This window comes from Salvelinus namaycush, chromosome 24, assembly GCF_016432855.1.
Source record: "Salvelinus namaycush isolate Seneca chromosome 24, SaNama_1.0, whole genome shotgun sequence".
Lineage (NCBI taxonomy): Eukaryota > Metazoa > Chordata > Actinopteri > Salmoniformes > Salmonidae > Salvelinus > Salvelinus namaycush.
The window spans coordinates 26,358,837-26,380,043 of record NC_052330.1 but is presented as its reverse complement, the minus strand read 5'-3'; the positions used below and the strand labels follow the sequence as shown (position 1 = coordinate 26,380,043).

General features: G+C 48.1%; 1 protein-coding gene across 1 annotated transcript in view; it reads right to left on the bottom strand.

The window, feature by feature from the left end:
* Nucleotides 1–808: 808 nt before the first annotated feature.
* Nucleotides 809–21,207, bottom strand: part of LOC120019121 (forkhead box protein O3-like) — a 77,168-nt gene continuing 56,769 nt past the window's right edge. The window contains exons 2-3 of the mRNA XM_038962392.1: nt 2,564–4,045; nt 809–1,829 (exon numbers count right to left, since the gene is read on the bottom strand). Coding sequence (XP_038818320.1) covers nt 2,597–4,045 — 1,449 coding nt within the window. The 3' untranslated portion in view covers nt 809–1,829; nt 2,564–2,596. The remainder of the gene's footprint in view (nt 1,830–2,563; nt 4,046–21,207) is intronic.

Below are 21,207 nucleotides of genomic sequence, written 5' to 3'. Positions count from 1 at the left end.
CACACACAAACACACACTCAGGAGATACAGGAGAGACCTGTTAGGAGCACCAGGCGTGTCTGCGAAGGGTGTGTGTGTGAGGGGTGTGTGTGTTAGGGGGGTGTGTGTGAGGGGAGGGGGGGGGGGGTGTGCGCGTGTCATGAGTCCCACATGAGGAGAAAAAACTACAACGACATAAAAACAAACGACAGGGCCGATTGAAGAGTCAGATCCTTCTCCTGATTTCTTTCTCCTCTTCCGCTTGAAAGGTCATAGTTCACAGGTTACAAGTTTACAACACAAGCAATACTTTTTTGCCAACAAAGGACATGTTGTTGTGTGTTCTGCCATGGAGATGGGACCTGGTGTAACGTTGGAACGGGCTAGCTCCCCCTTCCCCCTGAGTGATGGTATATGCATATAATAACACGCCCACAACAAAACAACAAGCAGAGCTAAAACACATATCCCTGCTCTTATTTTTCGCTATGTGTGTGTGTGTGATGTGTGTGTGTGTGTGATGTGTGTGTGTGTGTTGTTGTTGTTGTTTTGGCTGCCAGCATCTCCTACATGTTGTTTCAAGTAATTTGGCAACATACACAGATAGCTTATCGTTTCACTCAAGAAAAACAAAATGGCTGCCAGAGATGGAGGAGGCTAACTGTACAACCTCCCGGCCTCTCAGTGCCACCCTGCCGTTGCTACGACAACGGCTACAGCTCGGCGGGGTCCGCCAGGCCAGATAGGTAATATGCACGGCTTGCTAGGGCCTGGACTCAAACACTGTTTACATCATAGCACCAGTTATGGCGTGGAAACGTACACAACGCTAGGACATAGGTATTTATTTTAGCTACATATGCTGTACTACAACACGTTGACATACCCCACCCATTAACTAGAAAAGAAGGTCTAAACTCCTCCTCCTCCTCGGCTCTTCCTTTAAGTTGAAGCTTCCCTGTACTGTACTGTACTGTACACAGATCCATGACAGACTTCTTCTTCTTGTTTTTACAGTTCGATACAAATAAACGATAACAATCTCTCTCTATAGTATTCAGATAATTGTATTATTATAATTGTTTCTATAAGTCTTTTTAAAACCGTGACTAATCATTCAAAGTCATGTAAAATAAAAGCAACAAAACACCAACAACCTGAAATGCATGGCATTATTGTTTATGACATCATCGGTGTGTGTAACGTGTGTGTGTTATCGCTATTATGTCTCCTTCCTCTCTTTCATTTCATCAATCATTTTGTTATAAAACAACTGTGGTGCAGAAACAGTGATGATGGTAAAACAGGAATTTAAAAACAAACATTAAACATTTAAAATCACTGAGTGAAAACAGAGGAAGATTTTCCAACATAACACATCCCAGAAACCACTGTATTAGGTTTTACACCACTTCACTTTTGTTTTTGTTTATCTTTTGTCCTTTTTTCCCAGGAACTACTTGTACACTACAACCTTGCTTGCCGAATGTCATTGTTTCCCAAAAACCCTTCAAATAAACAAAACACAGCCCCTCTCGCTCTGCATCTTTACAATAGATTTTGTCCGACTGGTGTTTTCTCAAAGGAAGATTGCATAATTCTGAGATGAGTTTGTTGTGATGATTTCAGATTGTTTGTTTGTTTTGCAGGGGTCTTTGAGGATCTGACGGTCACGTCTTGTGAGTCTGTGTACTTCAAATCATTCATGGTCCGTCAGAGTGGGAGAAAAGGTACATTTCTCTAGAGGAGGTCTTGTGTAAACATAGGGTATTTATTCCATGTTGTGCTGATAGCAGGCTTGGCAAAAAGGACGCTTTGTGTCTGATCTTCTCTTGCTCTACAGTTTGTACCTGGAAAAAGAGAGATACAGGAACTGACATCAGGTCTGAGTGGATGAACTGTATCTGATAATCAGCAGCTGATTCAGTTAAAAACACACCAATCAACCCTCTTTCATAAATTACTTTCTAGTAATGATTAATATGCTTTCCCTATTCACACATTCACACTCCCTCCCTCTCTCTCTCCCTCCCTCCCTCTCTGTCTCTCTCTCTGTCTCTCTCTCTCTCTCCCTCCCTCCCTCTCTGTCTCTCTCTCCCTCCCTCCCTGTCTCTCTCTCTCTCTCTCTCTCTCTCTGTCTCTGTCTCTGTCTCCATCCCTCTCTCTGTCTCTCTCTCCCTCCCTCTCAGTCTCTCTCTCTCTCTGTCTCCATCCCTTTCCCTCTCTGTCTCTCTCTCTCTGTCTCTCTCTCCCTCCCTCTCTGTCTCTCTCTCTCTGTCGCCATCCCTCTCTCTCTCCCTCTCTGTCTCTCTCTCCCTCCCTCTATGTCTCTCTCTCTCTCCCTCCCTCCCTCCCTCCCTCCCTCCCTCCCTCCCTCCCTCCCTCCCTCCCTCCCTCTCTGTCTGTCTGTCTGTCTGTCTGTCTGTCTGTCTGTCTGTCTGTCTGTCTGTCTGTCTGTCTGTCTGTCTGTCTGTCTGTCTGTCTGTCTCTCTCTCTCTCTGTCTCCATCCCTCTCTCTCTCTCTCTCTCTCTCTGGCACTAATAGCAGTCCCAGATGTACACAGACAGTGACATGGACACTGACCTGCTCTGCCCCCTCTAGGGTGTGGCCTTTCTCTCAGCCAGGGACCCAGCTCTGGGGTCCCTGCTTGGTGCTGGTGAAGCTGCCCAGGTTGGGTCCGTTCAGGTTGGCCAGGGAGTCAAAGTTAAAGTCCAGGCCATCTGCGTCCATCAGCTCGTTTCTGATGATGGACTCCATGTCACACTCCAGGCTCCCGTTAAACATGTCCAGGTCCAGGTCGGTAGGGAAGCGGTCGGGGCCTACCGAGCAGATCCCACCGCTTCCACCAACGCTCCCGTTCAGGAAGAGGGACGAGTCAATCTGCATCATGGAGGAGCCGTTCGATCCAAGTCCCAGTGGAGAGTGCAGGAGCTGCTGCTTGGCATTGGCCAGGCTGTTGGCCTCGTTGTTCAGGCTCGGACCCCCGTTCAGTGTCCTCAGGGACCCCTGGTTGTGGTTGTGCAGGAGCACCCCCTGCCCTAACGCCGTGGTCCCAATGGTCATCATGGGGTCGCTGCGGAGAACAAAGCCTCGCCTGGAGTTCTGGGAGATAACAGCGGCGGCGCTGGCCTGTGACATCAGCGGGTCAGACTGGGTCATCATGACGTCGCTGTGGCTGTGGCCCTCTGAGTTGAGCAGATCCTGCAGGGTCTGGCTGCCGAAGCGGGAGATGCAGGAGAAGGACGTCTGCTTGTTCTCCTGGATGGTCTGCATGGGGGCGGGCCGCAGGGAGGAGCCCGCTGTGAGGGGACCAAAGATGGAGTTACAGTAGCCACTGCCGCCTGCACCATTAGAGGGGGATGGAGTAGAGGGAGAGGTGGTTGGGGAGGAGGAGCCCAGTCCGGCAAGCTTGGAGCCAAAGCTGAGCCCGGAGGATCCTCTCTGAGTGGCTGGTCCAGTTGGGGTGGGGGCCAGGGTGATGTTATCCAGCAGCTCATCCATCAGGTCGTCCGTCAGCCCCTCGTTCAGGTTCATGGTGCCTGCCAGGTCTGCCAGGCGAGGCAGCTCTGTGGGCAGTCCCTTCCCATTGGGCGTGGGGGTGTTCCCAGGCGACAGTGCCTCGCCGGGACTAGAGTAGAGCATGGGCGATAGTGGCGGGTCATCGTCCAGCACCTCGTCCAGCTCTGGGTTGGCCAGGATGGGTGAGAGGCGCCCACTTAGCGTGCTGGCGTTGGAGTTGGTGCGTGAGCGGAAGTCTGTCCAGGCGTCCAGCTCCTCACTGCTCCGTGATGTGGGGCTGCCCGGCCACTTGGAAAGCCCTGAGGGGCTGTCTCCGCCCCCCTCGCCGGCCACCACTGCCTGAAGGGCCGCCTTCTTCTTGGCTGCGCGGCCGCGGGCAGACTTGGTGTACTTGTTGCTGTTGTCCATTGAGACAGCACGGCGCCGGGGGGCCTTCCCGCCCTTCCCTCCCTCCGGGTTTATCATCCACCAGGAACTCTTTCCCGTTCCCTCGTTCTGGACACGGATGAAACGACTGTGGAGGGAGAGGTTGTGCCGGATGGAGTTCTATCAGAGAGAGGGAGAAGAAAGAGAGAAAGTTTGCTAGAGTCCACTACAGTGCTCAAAATCTTACAATGTTATTAAGCAAACAATGCAAGTCATCAGCAGAGTCTTCATATTCTTTTCATTCTCATATCAATGATTGTATGAATCATGATCATTAAGTCCAGGCACATTTATTTCTAAACCACCCATTAAGTTTGTACTATAGCAGAACTATACGTTCTTTGGGACTAGCGTTGCTAGAAGAATAGAGCACCAAGCCCATTGCTTTGATTGTTCATTCACTGCTGAATGGACGGCCCCAGATAGCAATACATTAATAACATGCAGCAACAATTAGCATTGAAGTTCCTAGTGTAGTGTGTGTGTGTGTGTCTGTGTGGCGTCCGGTCCCCTACTGTGTGCCTCCCCGCTCTGCTCTGAACATGAAGGAGCTCGTCTCAGATCAATACACACCAGCGATGACTCACAATCCCCCTGCCACACTCACACACACACTTCAAAACATGCCTGTTACGCAAAGCCTTGACAGGGTCCCTTTGTATGTGTGTATGTGTGTATGTGTGTGTGTGTGTGTGTGTGTGTGTGTGTGTGTGTGTGTCTGTGTGTGTGTGTGTGTGTGTGTCTGTGTGTGTGTGTGTGTATGTGTGTGTGTGTGTGTGTGTGTGTGTGTGTGTGTGTGTGTGTGTGTCTGTGTGTGTGTGTGTGTATGTGTGTATGTGTGTATGTGTGTATGTGTCTGTGTGTATGTGTGTATGTGTGTGTGTGTGTGTGTGTGTGTGTGTGTGTGTGTGTGTGTGTGTGTGTGTGTGTGTGTGTCTGTGTGTGTGTGTGTGTGTGTGTGTGTGTGTGTGTGTGTGTGTGTGTGTGTGTGTCTGTGTGTGTGTGTGTGTGTGTGTGTGTGTGTGTGTGTGTGTGTGTGTGTGTGTGTGTGTGTGTGTGTGTGTGTGTGTGTGTGTGTATGTGTGTGTGTGTGTGTGTGTGTGTGTGTGTGTGTGTGTGTGTGTCTGTGTGTGTGTGTGTGTGTGTGTGTGTGTGTGTGTGTGTGTGTGTGTGTGTGTGTGTGTGTGTGTGTGTGTGTGTGTGTGTGTGTGATTAATGATAGAGTGTTCACAAAGGAAGCCCAATTCTGATCTTTTTTTCCACTAATTGGTCTTTTGCCCAATCACATCAGAGCTTTTCACATCAGCTCTTTTTCAGAGATGATTTGATTGACCAATTAGGGAAAGAAATATCAGAATTGAGCTTCCTGTGTTAACGCATCTTAAATCACACACACACACACACACACACACACACACACACACACACACACACACACACACACACACACACACACACACACACACACACACACACACACACACACACACACACACACACACACAGGTAGCACTTATTCATCATCAAATACTCAATTGGTTTGTTTATATAACAGGGATGTGCCTGAATAATACCCCAGCATTGTCAGATGAAAACCTGACTACAGTGCAGAGCAGGGACTAGAGATGGTCATTATTACAACTTGTTGTGAGGATGCAATGAAATCATTAAGGAAGCAAGAGGGACTTGTCGTGATCATGACGATAATGAGTTCTATCTAGAGTATAGAGTAGCAGAGACGCAGAGGGAAACGTAGGGGGAAACGTCCCAGACCACTCACATACATGTCCATCTGGCCACACACACTAAATAACACCCATCTATCCATAACCATCTGGATGCTTCAGCTGACATGCTTTCATATACCATATACCATATACCATATACCATTTACCATATACCATATACCATGGCCCGTTTATGATGGAGTAAGGAATTACCTCTCTCTTTCATATACCATGGCCCGTTTATGATGGAGTAAGGAATTACCTCTCTCTTTCATATACCATGGCCCGTTTATGATGGAGTAAGGAATTACCTCTCTCTTTCATATACCATGGCCCGTTTATGATGGAGTAAGGAATTACCTCTCTCTTTCATATCATCACGAGATCATCATGATTTTCTTCCCACTCATAAACAGACAAGGGAAGTGCAGGAACAAAACTCCAGACTGGTCTATCGGTTACATCCTCACAGGATGAATGGACATAACGCCTTAATGATGTGTGTTATACACAGAGTGATGGTTGTGCATGGCTCCTCCACAAACAGTAGGTTTTCTGCCAAACCTGTTTCAACACACATACATCAGTAGGCCATTTAACTGATTATACACAGGGATGCAGCCCAAAATAACTGAACACATTGAGGTACTGCAATGGATGTCCATCCATCCCTCGTTACATGTTCCAGTTGCTTTCCAAACATGTGTTTTTCTATGGTCCTGAGGGAGACTGGCATATCCACAGATATAAAACAACCCAACCCGCTTCTAAAACAAATTCATTTTTATCTGTGTGTTTTATCTCCACCCCAAAACTTTGTCTCTCTGGTTTGAATCAGAGAGACAAAGTTGTTTGCGTTTTTGTGGGAATCACATGTTATTTTTTTCAACCAGTCTCGTTTTTCCCTTCTTCTGTTACAGTACACTGACAACGTGGATTGGATTGTTATTCTGTTCGGAGAAGGCTCAATCAGTCAAGCCTTGTGGTTGTGTGTGAGCACAGCAGTGGTATTGGCTGAAGGATAGGCTTCTGTCTTCTGAGCTACACTGAACCTGTGACGTTGAGGGTGTGTGTATGTGTGTGTGTATGTGTGTGTGTGTGTGTGTGTGTGTGTGTGTGTGTGTGTGTGTGTGTGTGTGTGTGTGTGTGTGTGTGTGTGTGTGTGTGTGTGTCTGTGTGTCTGTGTGTCTGTGTGTACGTGTACGTGTATGTGTACGTGTGTGTGTGTGTGTGTGTGTACGTGTGTGTGTGTGTGTGTGTGTGTGCATGCATGTGTGTGTGTGTGTGTGCTTGCCTGCCTTGCTGTATTTACATGCAAATGAGTTCTTGCAAACGTGTTTGTTTACAGGGACATGAATATCAATACAGCATGTGCACACTCTGTGTGTAACGCATGTACATGAAAATGTCTGTGTGTGTACATGTGTATGTGTGTGTAGGTCTGTACTATGAGGTAAGATGAGGAGATATACCAAGGAGAGCAGTGTTTACACCCAGCCACCCAGCCAGTCAGCCACCCAGCCAGTCAGCCACCCAGCCAGTCAGCCAGCCACCCAGCCAGTCAGCCAGCCAGCCAGCCAGTCAGCCACCCAGCCAGTCAGCCACCCAGCCAGTCAGCCAGCCAGTCAGCCACCCAGCCAGTCAGCCACCCAGCCAGTCAGCCAGCCAGTCAGCCACCCAGCCAGTCAGCCACCCAGCCAGTCAGCCAGCCAGTCAGCCACCCAGCCAGTCAGCCACCCAGCCACCCAGCCAGTCAGCCACCCAGCCACCCAGCCAGTCAGCCAGCCAGTCAGCCACCCAGCCAGTCAGCCAGCCAGTCAGCCACCCAGCCAGTCAGCATCTCCAGAGGCATGACAAGGCTGTTTTATTACAGCAACTAAAGAACAACAGCACCAGAACATGCACACTCTCACTGTCTGTCACACTGTCTGTCTCTGTCACACTGTCTGTCTCTGTCTCACTGTCTGTCTCTGTCACACTGTCTGTCTCTGTCTCACTGTCTGTCTCGGTCACACTGTCTGTCTCTGTCTCACTGTCTGTCTCTGTCACACTGTCTGTCTCTGTCACACTGTCTGTCTCCCTCGCTTTCTCCGCTACTCCCTCGCTTTCTCCGCTCCTCCCTCACTTTCTCCACTCTTCCCTCGCTTTCTCCACTCATCCCTCGCTTTCTCCACTCATCCCTCGCTTTCTCCACTCATCCCTCACTTTCTCCACTCCTCTCTCACTTTCTCCACTCCTCCCTCCTTTTCTCCACTCCTCCCTCGCTTTCTCCACTCCTCCCTCAGTTTCTCCACTCCTCCCTCAGTTTCTCCACTCCTCCCTCGCTTTCTCCATTCCTCCCTCGCTTTCTCCACTCCTCCCTCGCTTTCTCCACTCATCCATCACTTTTTCCACTCCTCTCTAACTTTCTCCACTCCTCCCTCACTTTCTCTACTACTCTCTCACTTTCTCCACTCCTCTCTCACTTTCTCCACTCCTCTCTCACTTTCTCCACTTCTCTCTCACTTTCTCCACTCCTCCCTCACTTTCTCCACTCCTCTCTCACTTTCTCCACTCCTCTCTCACTTTCTCCACTCCTCCCTCGCTTTCTCCACTCCTCCCTCGCTTTCTCCACTCCTCTCTCACTTTCTCCACTCCTCTCTCACTTTCTCCACTCCCTCACTTTCTCTTCCAACACAGGGATTCTTTAATGTTTTCTCTATTCCTCTCCCTCTCTTTCCCGTGCCTCTGCTCCTATCCCTCTACCGTTGGGTGAAGTTTGAACACTGGGAGTGATAGGGCATGGATGAGTCCAAAGGGACATTTCTGGACCTTACAAACAGACAGCTAAGCAACCGTTAACAGAGGGTCTAATGTGTAAATGTGTGTGTGTCTGTCTCTCTCTCTCTCTGTCTCTCTGTCTCCCTCTCACTGTCCATCTTTCTCTCCGGCTCTCTCCCTGTCTCTCTGTCTCTCTCTCTGCCTCTCTCTCTGTCTCTCCCTGTCTCTCTCTCTGCCTCTCTCTCTGTCTCTCTCTCTGTCTCTCTCTGTCTCTCTCTCTGTCTCTCTCTCTCTCTGTCTCTCTGTCTCTCTCTGTCTGTCTCTCTATCTCTGTCTCTCTCTCTGTGTCTCTCTCTCTATGTCTCTCTCTCTCTGTCTCTCTCTCTCTGTCTCTGTCTCTCTCTCTGCCTCTCTCTCTCTCTCTGCCTCTCTCTCTCTCTCTCTGCCTCTCTCTCGGTCTCTCTGCAGTCAGCAGCTCTAATACACACATACACACAAACTCAGCAAAAAAAGAAACGTCCCTTTTTCAGGACCCTGTCTTTCAAAGATAATTTATAAAAATCCAAAATAACTTCACAGATCTTCATTTTAAAGGGTTTAAACACTGTTTCCCATGCTTGTTCAATGAACCATAAACAATTAATAAACATGCACCTGTGGAACAGTCGTTAAGACACTAACAGCTTACAGATGGTAGGGAATTAAGGTCACAGTTATGAAAACTTAGGACACTAAAGAGGCCTTTCTACTGACTCTGAAAAACACAAAAAGAAAGATGCCCAGGGTCCCTGCTCATCTGCGTGAACGTGCCTTAGGCATGCTGCAAGGAGGCATGAGGACTGCAGATATAGCCAGGGCAATAAATTGCCATTTCCGTACTGTGAGACGCCTAAGACAGCGCTACAGGGAGACAGGACGGACAGCTGATCGTCCTCGCAGTGGCAGACCACGTGTAACATCACCTGCACAGGATCGGTACATCCGAACCTCACACCTGCGGGACAGGTGCAGGATGGCCACAACAACTGCCCAAGTTACACCAGGAACGCACAATCCCTCCATCAGTGCTCAGACTGTCCGCAATAGGCTGAGAGGGGCTGGACTGAGGGCTTGTAGGCCTGTTGTAAGGCAGGTCCTCACCAGACATCACCGGCAACAATGTCGACTATGGGCACAAGCCCACCGCCGCTGGACCAGACAGGACTGGCAAAAAGTGCTCTTCTCTGACAAGTCGTGGTTTTGTCTCACCAGCGGTGATGGTCGGATTCACACACACACACACACACACACACACACACACACACACACACACACACACACACACACACACACACACACACACACACACACACACACACACACACACACACACACACACACACACAAACACAGCTCTCTACAATAGCTCCTCAGTTGTCATATCTTCCCAGGGATAGCTACACTGTTATTCCTCTCCTTGCCCGCCTGCACCGTAGCTAATGTTTAACTGACAGATTCTTGCACTTGTTTTTTTTCCTCTCTCCTCTTCTCCTCTCTGTTTTTCCCTCCTTTTCTGCCGTGCCCTCTCCACTTCACTCTTCACTCGTTTGAGAGAGAGCCTTCCCTATGCCCTTATACCTCACTGTCTCTAGCAAACACACCAGCTGTGTGTGTGTGTGTGTGTGTGTGTGTGTGTGTGTGTGTGTGTGTGTGTGTGTGTGTGTGTGTGTGTGTGTGTGTGTGTGTGTGTGTGTGTGTGTGTGTGGACACACCAGCTGCAGCCAGAGTTCTGGAGCACAGAGGACTTTTTGTCCGTCAGCAACATGTGGGAACAATTCTTCACTGTCAGCAACCACGCTAGGAATCCACACACCCACACACACACACACACACACACACACACACACACACACACACACACACACACAGACACACACACACACACACACACACACACACACACACACACACACACACACACACACACACACACAGACACAGACACACACACACAAACACACACAGACACACACACACACACAGACACACACACACACACACACACACACACACAGGAGATCTACATTTTTATTAGGGTTGTGTAGGCGGGAGTTCACAGTGTGCATTTGCATTTGTATGTGCTTGTATAGGATGAGAGTGAGAGCTAATCTTTAATTAGAGTTGAAAAAGATAAACAGCATATACCAGATTGACCAATCTGCCACCACTACAAAACCTCTACCACATATACACCATAGTGGATTACAGGACTAGTACCACAAACCTTCACTTCACTACCAGTACCACACTGGCACACTCTCACCCAACTACCAAGGACCCACAACAGGTTCGTCGTAATACTACCACAGTGTAATACTCTAGTAATACTGAGCTCTATCCACCACTAGGAGTTGGTTCACTGTGTTGCCAGGGTGTTTCATCACCCAGCTAAGCCTTATATCACACTGTGTTCTGACAGGATAAGCTTGGTCATTTTGGCCTTGTCTGTGGCCTGGAAGAAAGTGATGAGGGGTGTGTTCTGTGTTACACCCTTGTCCTGTCCCAAATCTCTCTGCCCCCCTCCAATATCTCTACACCTCCCCCATCCCCTGTTCAAAATCTCTCTGCCCCCCTCCAATATCTCTCTACTCCAATATCTCTCTACCCCAATATCTCTCTACTCCAATATCTCTCTACCCCAATATCTCTCTACCCCAATATCTCTCTACTCCAATATCTCTCTACTCCAATATCTCTCTACCCCAATATCTCTCTACTCCAATATCTCTCTACTCCAATATCTCTGCCCCCCTCCAATATCTCTCTACTCCAATATCTCTCTATGCCAATATCTCTCTACCCCAATATCTCTCTACTCCAATATCTCTCTACTCCAATATCTCTCTACCCCAATATCTCTCTACTCCAATATCTCTCTACTCCAATATCTCTGCCCCCCTCCAATATCTCTCTACCCCAATATCTCTCTACTCCAATATCTCTCTACTCCAATATCTCTGCCCCCCTCCAATATCTCTCTACTCCAATATCTCTCTATGCCAATATCTCTCTACCCCAATATCTCTCTACGCCAATATCTCTCTACTCCAATATCTCTCTACTCCAATATCTCTCTACTCCAATATCTCTGCCCCCCTCCAATATCTCTCTACTCCAATATCTCTCTACGCCAATATCTCTCTACCCCAATATCTCTCTACGCCAATATCTCTCTACTCCAATATCTCTCTACCCAATATCTCTCTACCCCAATATCTCTCTACTCCAATATCTCTCTACTCCAATATCTCTCTACTCCAATATCTCTCTACCCCAATATCTCTCTACTCCAATATCTCTCTACCCCAATATCTCTCTACTCCAATATCTCTCTACTCCAATATCTCTCTACCCCAATATCTCTCTACTCCAATATCTCTCTACTCCAATATCTCTCTACCCCAATATCTCTACCCCAATATCTCTCTACTCCAATATCTCTCTACTCCAATATCTATCTACTCCAATATCTCTCTACTCCAATATCTCTCTACTCCAATATCTCTCTACCCCAATATCTCTCTACTCCAATATCTCTCTACTCCAATATCTCTCTACCCCAATATCTCTCTACTCCAATATCTCTCTACCCCAATATCTCTCTACTCCAATATCTCTCTACCCCTCCCCTCCCCTCCAACCACTTTCTATCCCTCGTTCCACCACTCCTCCCCTGCCTTACCGGCTCAAGCCAAACCTGACCCATGCCTTCAGCCACAGGGGGCAGTCCTATCTCTTTCCTCTTTGGGGTTATGCAACACACACAGACAGATCTCTTCACACCATGTTCAGCAGGAAGCCTCCGGTTCGGGAGGTGAACTTGTCGGCAGACTGGGCGGGGCCAAAGGTCCCGCCTCCAGACCTGCTCAGGGTGTACTTTCCTTCCCCTGTGTCACTAGATAGATAGAACAAGTAAACAATGTCTAATCTGAGTCTTATGTCAACATTGACCACTGTCGGGGCAAACACACCAATGAGACAGTAATGACTGCTCTATAAGGAGAGAGATACAGGAGTTCATGACACACATGCTGGTCCCCTTACGTCTGCAGGCTCACAACAACAATTTAAAGTTTCACCCAACAACAGGTCAACCTAAAAACTTCTCACTGAACTAAGCCCAAGTCCAGTCACACACACAGATGGAGAGATTCAGGAGAAAGAGGGAGAGATTCATAGATAGAAGGTAGAGAAGGTAGAAAGAGGGAGGGATTCATAGATAGAAGGTAGAGAAGGTAGAAAGAGGGAGAGATTCATAGATAGAAGGTAGAGAAGGTAGAAAGAGGGAGGGATTCATAGACAGAAGGTAGAGAAGGTAGAAAGAGGGAGAGATTCATAGATATAAGGTAGAGAAGGTAGAAAGAGGGAGGGATTCATAGATAGAAGGTAGAGAAGGTAGAAAGAGGGAGAGATTCATAGATATAAGGTAGAGAAGGTAGAAAGAGGGAGAGATTCATAGATAGAAGGTAGAGAAGGTAGAAAGAGGGAGGGATTCATAGATAGAAGGTAGAGAAGGTAGAAAGAGGGAGAGATTCATAGATAGAAGGTAGAGAAGGTAGAAAGAGGGAGAGATTCATAGATAGAAGGTAGAGAAGGTAGAAAGAGGGAGAGATTCATAGATAGAAGGTAGAGAAGGTAGAAAGAGGGAGGGATTCATAGATAGAAGGTAGAGAAGGTAGAAAGAGGGAGAGATTCATAGATAGAAGGTAGAGAAGGTAGAAAGAGGGAGAGATTCATAGATAGAAGGTAGAGAAGGTAGAAAGAGGGAGAGAGGGCTAACTGCACGTCTTTATATGAGGTGGTTTAGAAATAAACTCCAGACCAGACGCTGACAGAGAAGAGAGTTAGGACAGAGTTATTCATACTGTGACCCTCCACACACACTACACTCACACACCACTCCCGATTCCAGCTGCCCTGTTCTGGAGAGTGAATAGAACATTCCATTCCATTCAACCAAATGTACTCTTTCCGGCCAGGGCTGGGCGTCTTTCCATTTATCCGTGTGTGTGTTTAGGTTGTGTGTGTGTAAACTGGATGAGGATCAGGAGGTCACTTTATTCTCTCTCTCTCCTTATAGAGCAATCATTACTGTCTTATTGCATAAGGAGGTGTGTTTTCCCAGTGGTTCTCTCTCTCTCTCTCTCTCTCTCTCTCTCTCTCTCTCTCTCTCTCTCTCTCTCTCTCTCTCTCTCTCTCTCTCTCAAATCAATTTAAAGGGCTTTATTGGCATGGGAAACCAAAGCCAAAGCAAGTGAAATAGATAATAACATAAGTGAAATAAACAATAAAAAATGTACAGTAAACATTACACTCACAGAAGTTCCAAAATAATAAAGACATTTCAAATGTCATATTATGTCTATATACAGTGTTGTAACAATGTGCAAATAGTTAAAGTACAAAAGCGAAAATAAATAAACTATAGGTTGAATTTACAATGGAGTTTGTTCTTTTGCGTACGGCCCACAGACTCCAGCCACCGTAGTCATATACTGTTCTCTCTGCTACCGCACGGCAAGCGGTACCGAGTGCCAAATCTAGGTCCAAAAGGCTTCTTAACAGCTTCTACCCCCAAGCCATAAGACTCCTGAACAGCTAATCAAAGGGCTACCCAGACCCCTCTTTTACGCTGCTGCTACTCTCAGTTTATAATCTATGCATAGTCACTTTAACTCTATATACATGTACATATTACCTCAATTACCTCGACTAACCAGTGCCCCCGCACATTGACTCTGTACCAGTACCCCTGTATATAGCCTCGCTATAGTTATTTTACTGCTGCTCTTTAATCATTTGTTACTTTCATTTTCAAATTTTGACTTTTCTATTTTTTTTTTTTACTTAAGACTTATTTTTCTTAAAACTGCATTGTTGGTTAAGGACTTGTAAGTAAACATTTCACTGTTGTATTCGGCGCATGTGACAAATAATATTTGATTTGATTTGATTCACTGGTTGTCCTTTTCTTGGGGCAACAGGTCACAAATCTTGCTGCTGTGATGGTACACTATGGTATTTCATCCAATAGATATGGGAGTTTATCAAAATTGGATTGTTTAAAAAAAATCTTTGTGGGTCTATGTAATCTGAGGGAAATACGTGTCTCTAATATGGTCATACATTTGGCAGGAGGTCAGGAAGTGCAGCTCAGTTTCCACCTCATTTTGTGGGCAGTGTGCACATTGCCTGTTTTCCTTTGAGAGCCATGTCTGCCTACGGCGGCCTCTCTCAATAGCAAGGCTATCCTCACTGAGTCTGTACATAGTCAAAGATTTCCTTATTTTTGGGGTCAGTCACAGTGGTCAGGTATTCTGCTACTGTGTACTCTCTGTTTAGGGTCAGTCACAGTGGTCAGGTATTCTGCTACTGTGTACTCTCTGTTTAGGGTCAGTCACAGTGGTCAGGTATTCTGCCACTGTGTACTCTCTGTTTAGGGTCAGTCACAGTGGTCAGGTATTCTGCCACTGTGTACTCTCTGTTTAGGGTCAGTCACAGTGGTCAGGTATTCTGCCACTGTGTACTCTCTGTTTAGGGTCAGTCACAGTGGTCAGGTATTCTGCCACTGTGTACTCTCTGTTTAGGGTCAGTCACAGTGGTCAGGTATTCTGCCACTGTGTACTCTCTGTTTAGGGTCAGTCACAGTGGTCAGGTATTCTGCCACTGTGTACTCTCTGTTTAGGGTCAGTCACAGTGGTCAGGTATTCTGCCACTGTGTACTCTCTGTTTAGGGTCAGTCACAGTGGTCAGGTATTCTGCCACTGTGTACTCTCTGTTTAGGGTCAGTCACAGTGGTCAGGTATTCTGCTACAGTGTACTCTCTGTTTAGGGTCAGTCACAGTGGTCAGGTATTCTGCCTCTGTGCACTCTCTGTTTAGGGTCAGTCACAGTGGTCAGGTATTGTGCTACTGTGTACTCTCTGTTTAGGGTCAGTCACAGTGGTCAGGTATTCTGCCTCTGTGCACTCTCTGTTTTGGGCCAAATAGCATTCTAGTTTGCCTTGTTTGTTTGCTAATTCTTTCCAATGTGTCAGGTAATTATCTTTTTGTTTTCTCATGATTTGGTTGGGTCTAATTGTGTTGCTGTCCTGGGACTCTGAGGGGTCTGTTTGTGTTTGTGAACAGAGCCCCAGGACCAGCTTGCTTAGTGGACTCTTCTCCAGGTTCATCTCTCTGTAGGTGATGGCTTTGTTATGGAAGGTTTGGGAATCGCTTCCTTTTAGGTGATTGTAAAATTTAACGGCTCTTTTTTTTGGTGGGGGGATAATTAGCGGGTATCGGCCTAATTCTGCTCTGTATGCATTATTTGGTGTTTTACATTGTACACAGAGGATATTTTTGCAGAAATTCTCAATTTGGTGTTTGTCCCATTTTGTGAATTCTTGGTTGGTGAGCGGAACCCCAGACCTCACAACCATAAAGGGCAATGGGTTCTATAACTGATACAAGTCATTTTTGCCAGATTCTAATTGGTATGTCGAATTTAATGTTCCTTTCGATGGCATATAAGGCCCTTCTAGCCTTGTCTCTCAGATCGTTCAACAGCTTTGTAGAAGTTACCTGTGGCGCTGATGTTTAGGCCGAAGTATGTGTCGTTTTTTGTGTGCTGTAGGACAACGGTGTCTAGATGGAATTTGTATTCGTGGTATTCATCAGCAAACAGTAGACATTTGACTTCAGATTCTAGTAGGGTGAGGCCGGGTGCTGCAGACTGTTCTAGTGCCCTCGCCAATTTCTTGATATATATGTTGAAGAGGGTGGGGCTTAAGCTGCATCTCTCTCTCTCTCTCTCTCTCTACACACACATACTCTAATCACAGAGGTGGGCCTCTCTCTTTTCACAGTTCACAGGAAGACACACCTTCTCCTGCCGTTAAAGAGGCTTGGCTAACGTGTGGGTCCCACACACACATGCACACACACACACACAAATCCCAGTATCGAATCACAATACATATAGAATCGGCACCTAAATATCGTGATAATGTCGTATCGTGAGGTCCCTGGCAATTCCCAGCCCTAGTGACAACATGTGGTTGACTTATGCTGAGTTACTGCACTCACTAACACACCACACACATAGATATCTAGAGGGTGTGAATGTGTTTACAACATACAGTACACAGGACATCAACATACAAACCGACCGCATGAAACACACACACACACACACACACACACACACACACACACACACACACACACACACACACACACACACACACACACACACACACACACACACACACACACACACACACACAGATACAAACACACACACACACACACACACACACACAGATACAAACACACATATTAGTACTCTCAAATCTACCCTAGGCTTGAGACAGCTCCTATCAGCAGCAGAGGACATAACATACGATCATTTGTGCGTTCACTAGCGGACTGTTCAGTCTGGTTCACTACAGGACACCACGTTTGGTTTGGGTTGCAACGGGACGGCCCTGCTGTGCTTTATCATCAGAGTTCCGGTACAGAACGTCCCAAAGCCACGGCCCTACCCCGCCTGCCAAGAACAAACACACACACGCACACACACCACACACACAAACACAGCCTGCAGATCATCTCAGCAGAGAGAGAGAGAGAGAGAGAGAGAGAGAGAGAGAGAGAGAGAGAGAGAGAGAGAGAGAGAGAGAGAGAGAGAGAGAGGAGTGAGAGAGATCAACGTGGGGGAGAGAAAGACAGAAAGAGAGACAGACCAACAGACAAGTGCAGTAAAACAAACAGATGGCTTGCTTCAGCTATAGAGTGGAACAAAGATACATTTCTTCTGTCTCTGGAACAGTTTGTCTCTCCTATGAGGCTCACCTAACAGTTCTCCCCTTAGAGAGATCTGCTCAGTGGCCACCCACAACTCCCATAGTGTTAAAATAACTCAATATGGAGAGTGGTGTTGAAAGTCTGCTAACTTCTGATGTGTGTGTGTGTGTGTGTGTGTGTGTGTGTGTGTGTGTGTGTGTGTGTGTGTGTGTGTGTGTGTGTGTGTGTGTGTGTGTGTGTGTGTGTGTGTGTGTGTGTGTGTGTGTGTGTGTGTGTGTGTGTTCTGGAGATTCTGAGAAGTATGATGCTTATCAGATTAATTACTGTTGCACATGTGAGAGACAGAGAGAGAGGGAGAGTGAGAGAGAGGGTGAGAGAGAGAGAGAGAGAGAGAGAGAGAGAGAGAGAGAGAGAGAGAGAGAGAGAGAGAGAGAGAGAGAGAGGGAGAGAGAGGGAGGGAGAGAGAGAGAGACAGAGAGAGAGAAAGAGAGGGAGAGAGAGGGAAAGAGAGGGGGAAAGCAATTCACACATATTAAGAGATAGAGGGAGGGAGTCCTACGGTACACCTCAGGGTGAGAGGGAAAGAGAGAGAAAGGGAGGGAGTGAGGGACTCCTACACTACGTCTCAGGATGAGAGGGAGAGAGAGAGCGAGAGGGAGTGAGGGAGTCCTACAGTACACCTCAGGGTGAGAGGGAGAGAGAGGGAGAGGGAGTGAGGGAGTCCTACAGTACGTCTCAGGATGAGAGGGAGAGAGAGGGAAAGAGGGAGTGAGGGAGTCCTACAGTACGTCTCAGGATGAGAGGGAGAGAGAGAGGGAAAGAGGGAGTGAGGGAGTCCTACAGTACGTCTCAGGATGAGAGTGAGAGAGAGAGAGAGAGAGGGAGTGAGGGAGTCCTACAGTACGTCTCAGGATGAGAGGGAGAGAGAGGGAAAGAGGGAGTGAGGGAGTCCTACAGTACGTCTCAGGATGAGAGGGAGAGAGAGTTGTAGAGTCAGGAGAGAGGGTCTCCACCATTTGGAAGGAGAGAAGGAAGGCGTGAGAAGGGAGGGAGGAGTGAGGAAATATAGAAGGGAGGTGTGGAAGGAAGGGTGTGTGTTTTTATGCGTTTACCCTGGGTAAGCGGTTGGCTGAGGTTTACTACCACTGTAAACACTGCCCTGCCATGGCTGTTCCACACGTGTGTGCCCCCTCCCTAAATACCAACCTCCCTCCTCCCCCCGGTGCCGCCCCCCCTTCCTCCCTGTGCCACCCCCCTCCTTTCTGTGCCACTCCCCCCCCCCCCCCCCCCGTGCCCCCCCGTCCCACCAGCACATTGTTCAGCAACAGTGCTATTCTCTGACCCTCTCTCTGCGTTTCAGCACGTCCTCTCTTTCTATGGTCATTATGTCACCCTGCCTGATTTATCCCTCCCTGTGTGCGTGTGTGGGTGGGTGTGTGGGTGGGTGTGTGGGTGTGTGTGTGGGTGTGTGGGTGGGTGTGTGTGCGTGTGTGGGTGGGTGGGTGGGTGTGTGTGCGTGTGTGTGTGTGTGGGTGTGTGGGTGGGTGTGTGGGTGAGTGTGTGGGTGAGTGTGTGGGTGAGTGTGTGTGTGTGTGTGTGGGTGGGTGGGTGTGTGGGTGGGTGTGTGGGTGGGTGTGTGGGTGGGTGTGTGGGTGGGTGTGCGGGCGACACTGAGGTGTTCGGACTCTCTGATCCTGTGTTTCCATAACACACTCTCCTCTCACCCAGACCCACCCAGTGCTGTCTTTATCCAGGTCATGTAGAAGGGAATCTGCAGATACAGTAAGATCTGTTGATGTTGGGTTCAGTTCAATAGAGCCTCCAGATACCGAGTACTGGTCTGCATCTAGTGTCCTGGTCTGGATCTGGTGTCCTGGTCTGGATCTAGTATACTGATCTGGATCTAGTGTCCTGGTCTGGATCTAGTGTCCTGGTCTGCATCTAGTGTCCTGGTCTGGATCTAGTATACTGATCTGGATCTAGTGTCCTGGTCTGGATCTGGTGTCCTGGTCTGGATCTAGTGTCCTGGTCTGGATCTAGTGTCCTGGTCTGGATCTAGTGTCCTGGTCTGGATCTAGTATACTGGTCTGGATCTAGTGTCCTGGTCTGCATCTAGTGTCCTGGTCTGGATCTAGTATACTGATCTGGATCTAGTGTCCTGGTCTGGATCTAGTGTCCTGGTCTGGATCTGGTGTCCTGGTCTGGATCTAGTGTCCTGGTCTGGGTCTAGTGTCCTGGTCTGCATCTAGTGTCCTGGTCTGGATCTAGTGTCCTGGTCTGGATCTAGTGTCCTGGTCTGGATCTAGTGTCCTGGTCTGGATCTAGTATACTGGTCTGGATCTAGTGTCCTGGTCTGGATCTAGTGTCCTGGTCTGGATCTAGTGTCCTGGTCTGGATCTAGTGTCCTGGTCTGGATCTAGTATACTGGTCTGGATCTAGTGTCCTGGTATGGATCTGGTGTCCTGGTCTGCATCTAGTGTCCTGGTATGGATCTAGTGTCCTGGTCTGGATCTAGTATACTGGTCTGGATCTAGTGTCCTGGTCTGGGTCTAGTGTCCTGGTCTGGATCTGGTGTCCTGGTCTGGATCTAGTGTGAGTCAGTAGACCAGAACGCCTCAGGTTACAATTTAAACTTGACTATATCTGTTTAAATGTGCAGTAGTATGTGTTTGACTAGGAGGGGTGTAGTGTGTGTGTTTGACTAGGAGGGGTGTAGTGTGTGTGTGTGACTAGGAGGGGTGTAGTGTGCGTGACTAGGAAGGGTGTAGTGTGTGTGTGTGACTAGGAGGGGTGTAGTGTGTGTGTGACTAGGAGGGGTGTAGTGTGTGTGACTAGGAGGGGTGTAGTGTGTGTGTGACTAGGAGGGGTGTAGTGTGTGTGACTAGGAGGGGTGTAGTGTGTGTGTGACTAGGAGGGGTGTAGTGTGTGTGACTAGGAGGGGTGTAGTGTGTGTGACTAGGAGGGGTGTAGTGTGTGTGACTAGGACGGGTGTAGTGTGTGTGACTAGGAGGGGTGTAGTGTGTGTGTGACTAGGAGGGGTGTAGTGTGTGTGACTAGGACGGGTGTAGTGTGTGTGACTAGGACGGGTGTAGTGTGTGTGACTAGGAGGGGTGTAGTGTGTGTGACTAGGACGGGTGTAGTGTGTGTGACTAGGAGGGGTGTAGTGTGTGTGACTAGGACGGGTGTAGTGTGTGTGACTAGGACGGGTGTAGTGTGTGTGACTAGGACGGGTGTAGTGTGTGTGACTAGGAGGGGTGTAGTGTGTGTGACTAGGACGGGTGTAGTGTGTGTGACTAGGACGGGTGTAGTGTGTGTTTAGGGTCCAGGGTTCCTCCGGTGCTCTGGAGGAGCTGGAGGACCAGGCCATCTGGCAGAGATTAGTCCAGGGGCCCCTAGCTAGCTATCCTCCTGGGGCTGCGCTCTACTGTTACTGGGCCTAGTTCAGGAGTACACTAACTACTGCAACACACACATACTTAGAGATAAACACACGTTCTTACAGCATCGCTTGTTCAGGGACATGGAAAAGGCACTACATGAATGAGAGGTGATTGTTTACCATAACTAAAAAAGTTGTAAATCTTGGCTCATAGAATAATTATCTCTGTGAATGAGTTTAATCTTATCTCTTTGAGAGAGGGTTTGTTTGAGGTGTGTGTGTGTGTGTGTGTGTGTGTGTGTGTGTGTGTGTGTGTGTGTGTGTGTGTGTGTGTGTGTGTGTGTGTGTGTGTGTGTGTGTGTGTGTGTGTGTGTGTGTGTGTGTGTGTGTGTGTGTGTGTGTGTGTGTGTGTGCATAGGCTCACTGTGTGCTGAGCTCAGCAGTCTCAGGTCTGTCAGCTCCCCTCCTCCCCCACACACACCAGCTGAGCAGCTGCAGGGGAGAGGGGAAACTTTGCAGCAGTGAGCCTTTATCAGCAACACACATACACAGAAACACACGTTTGCTGTCCCAACAACAGTATGTATTTTC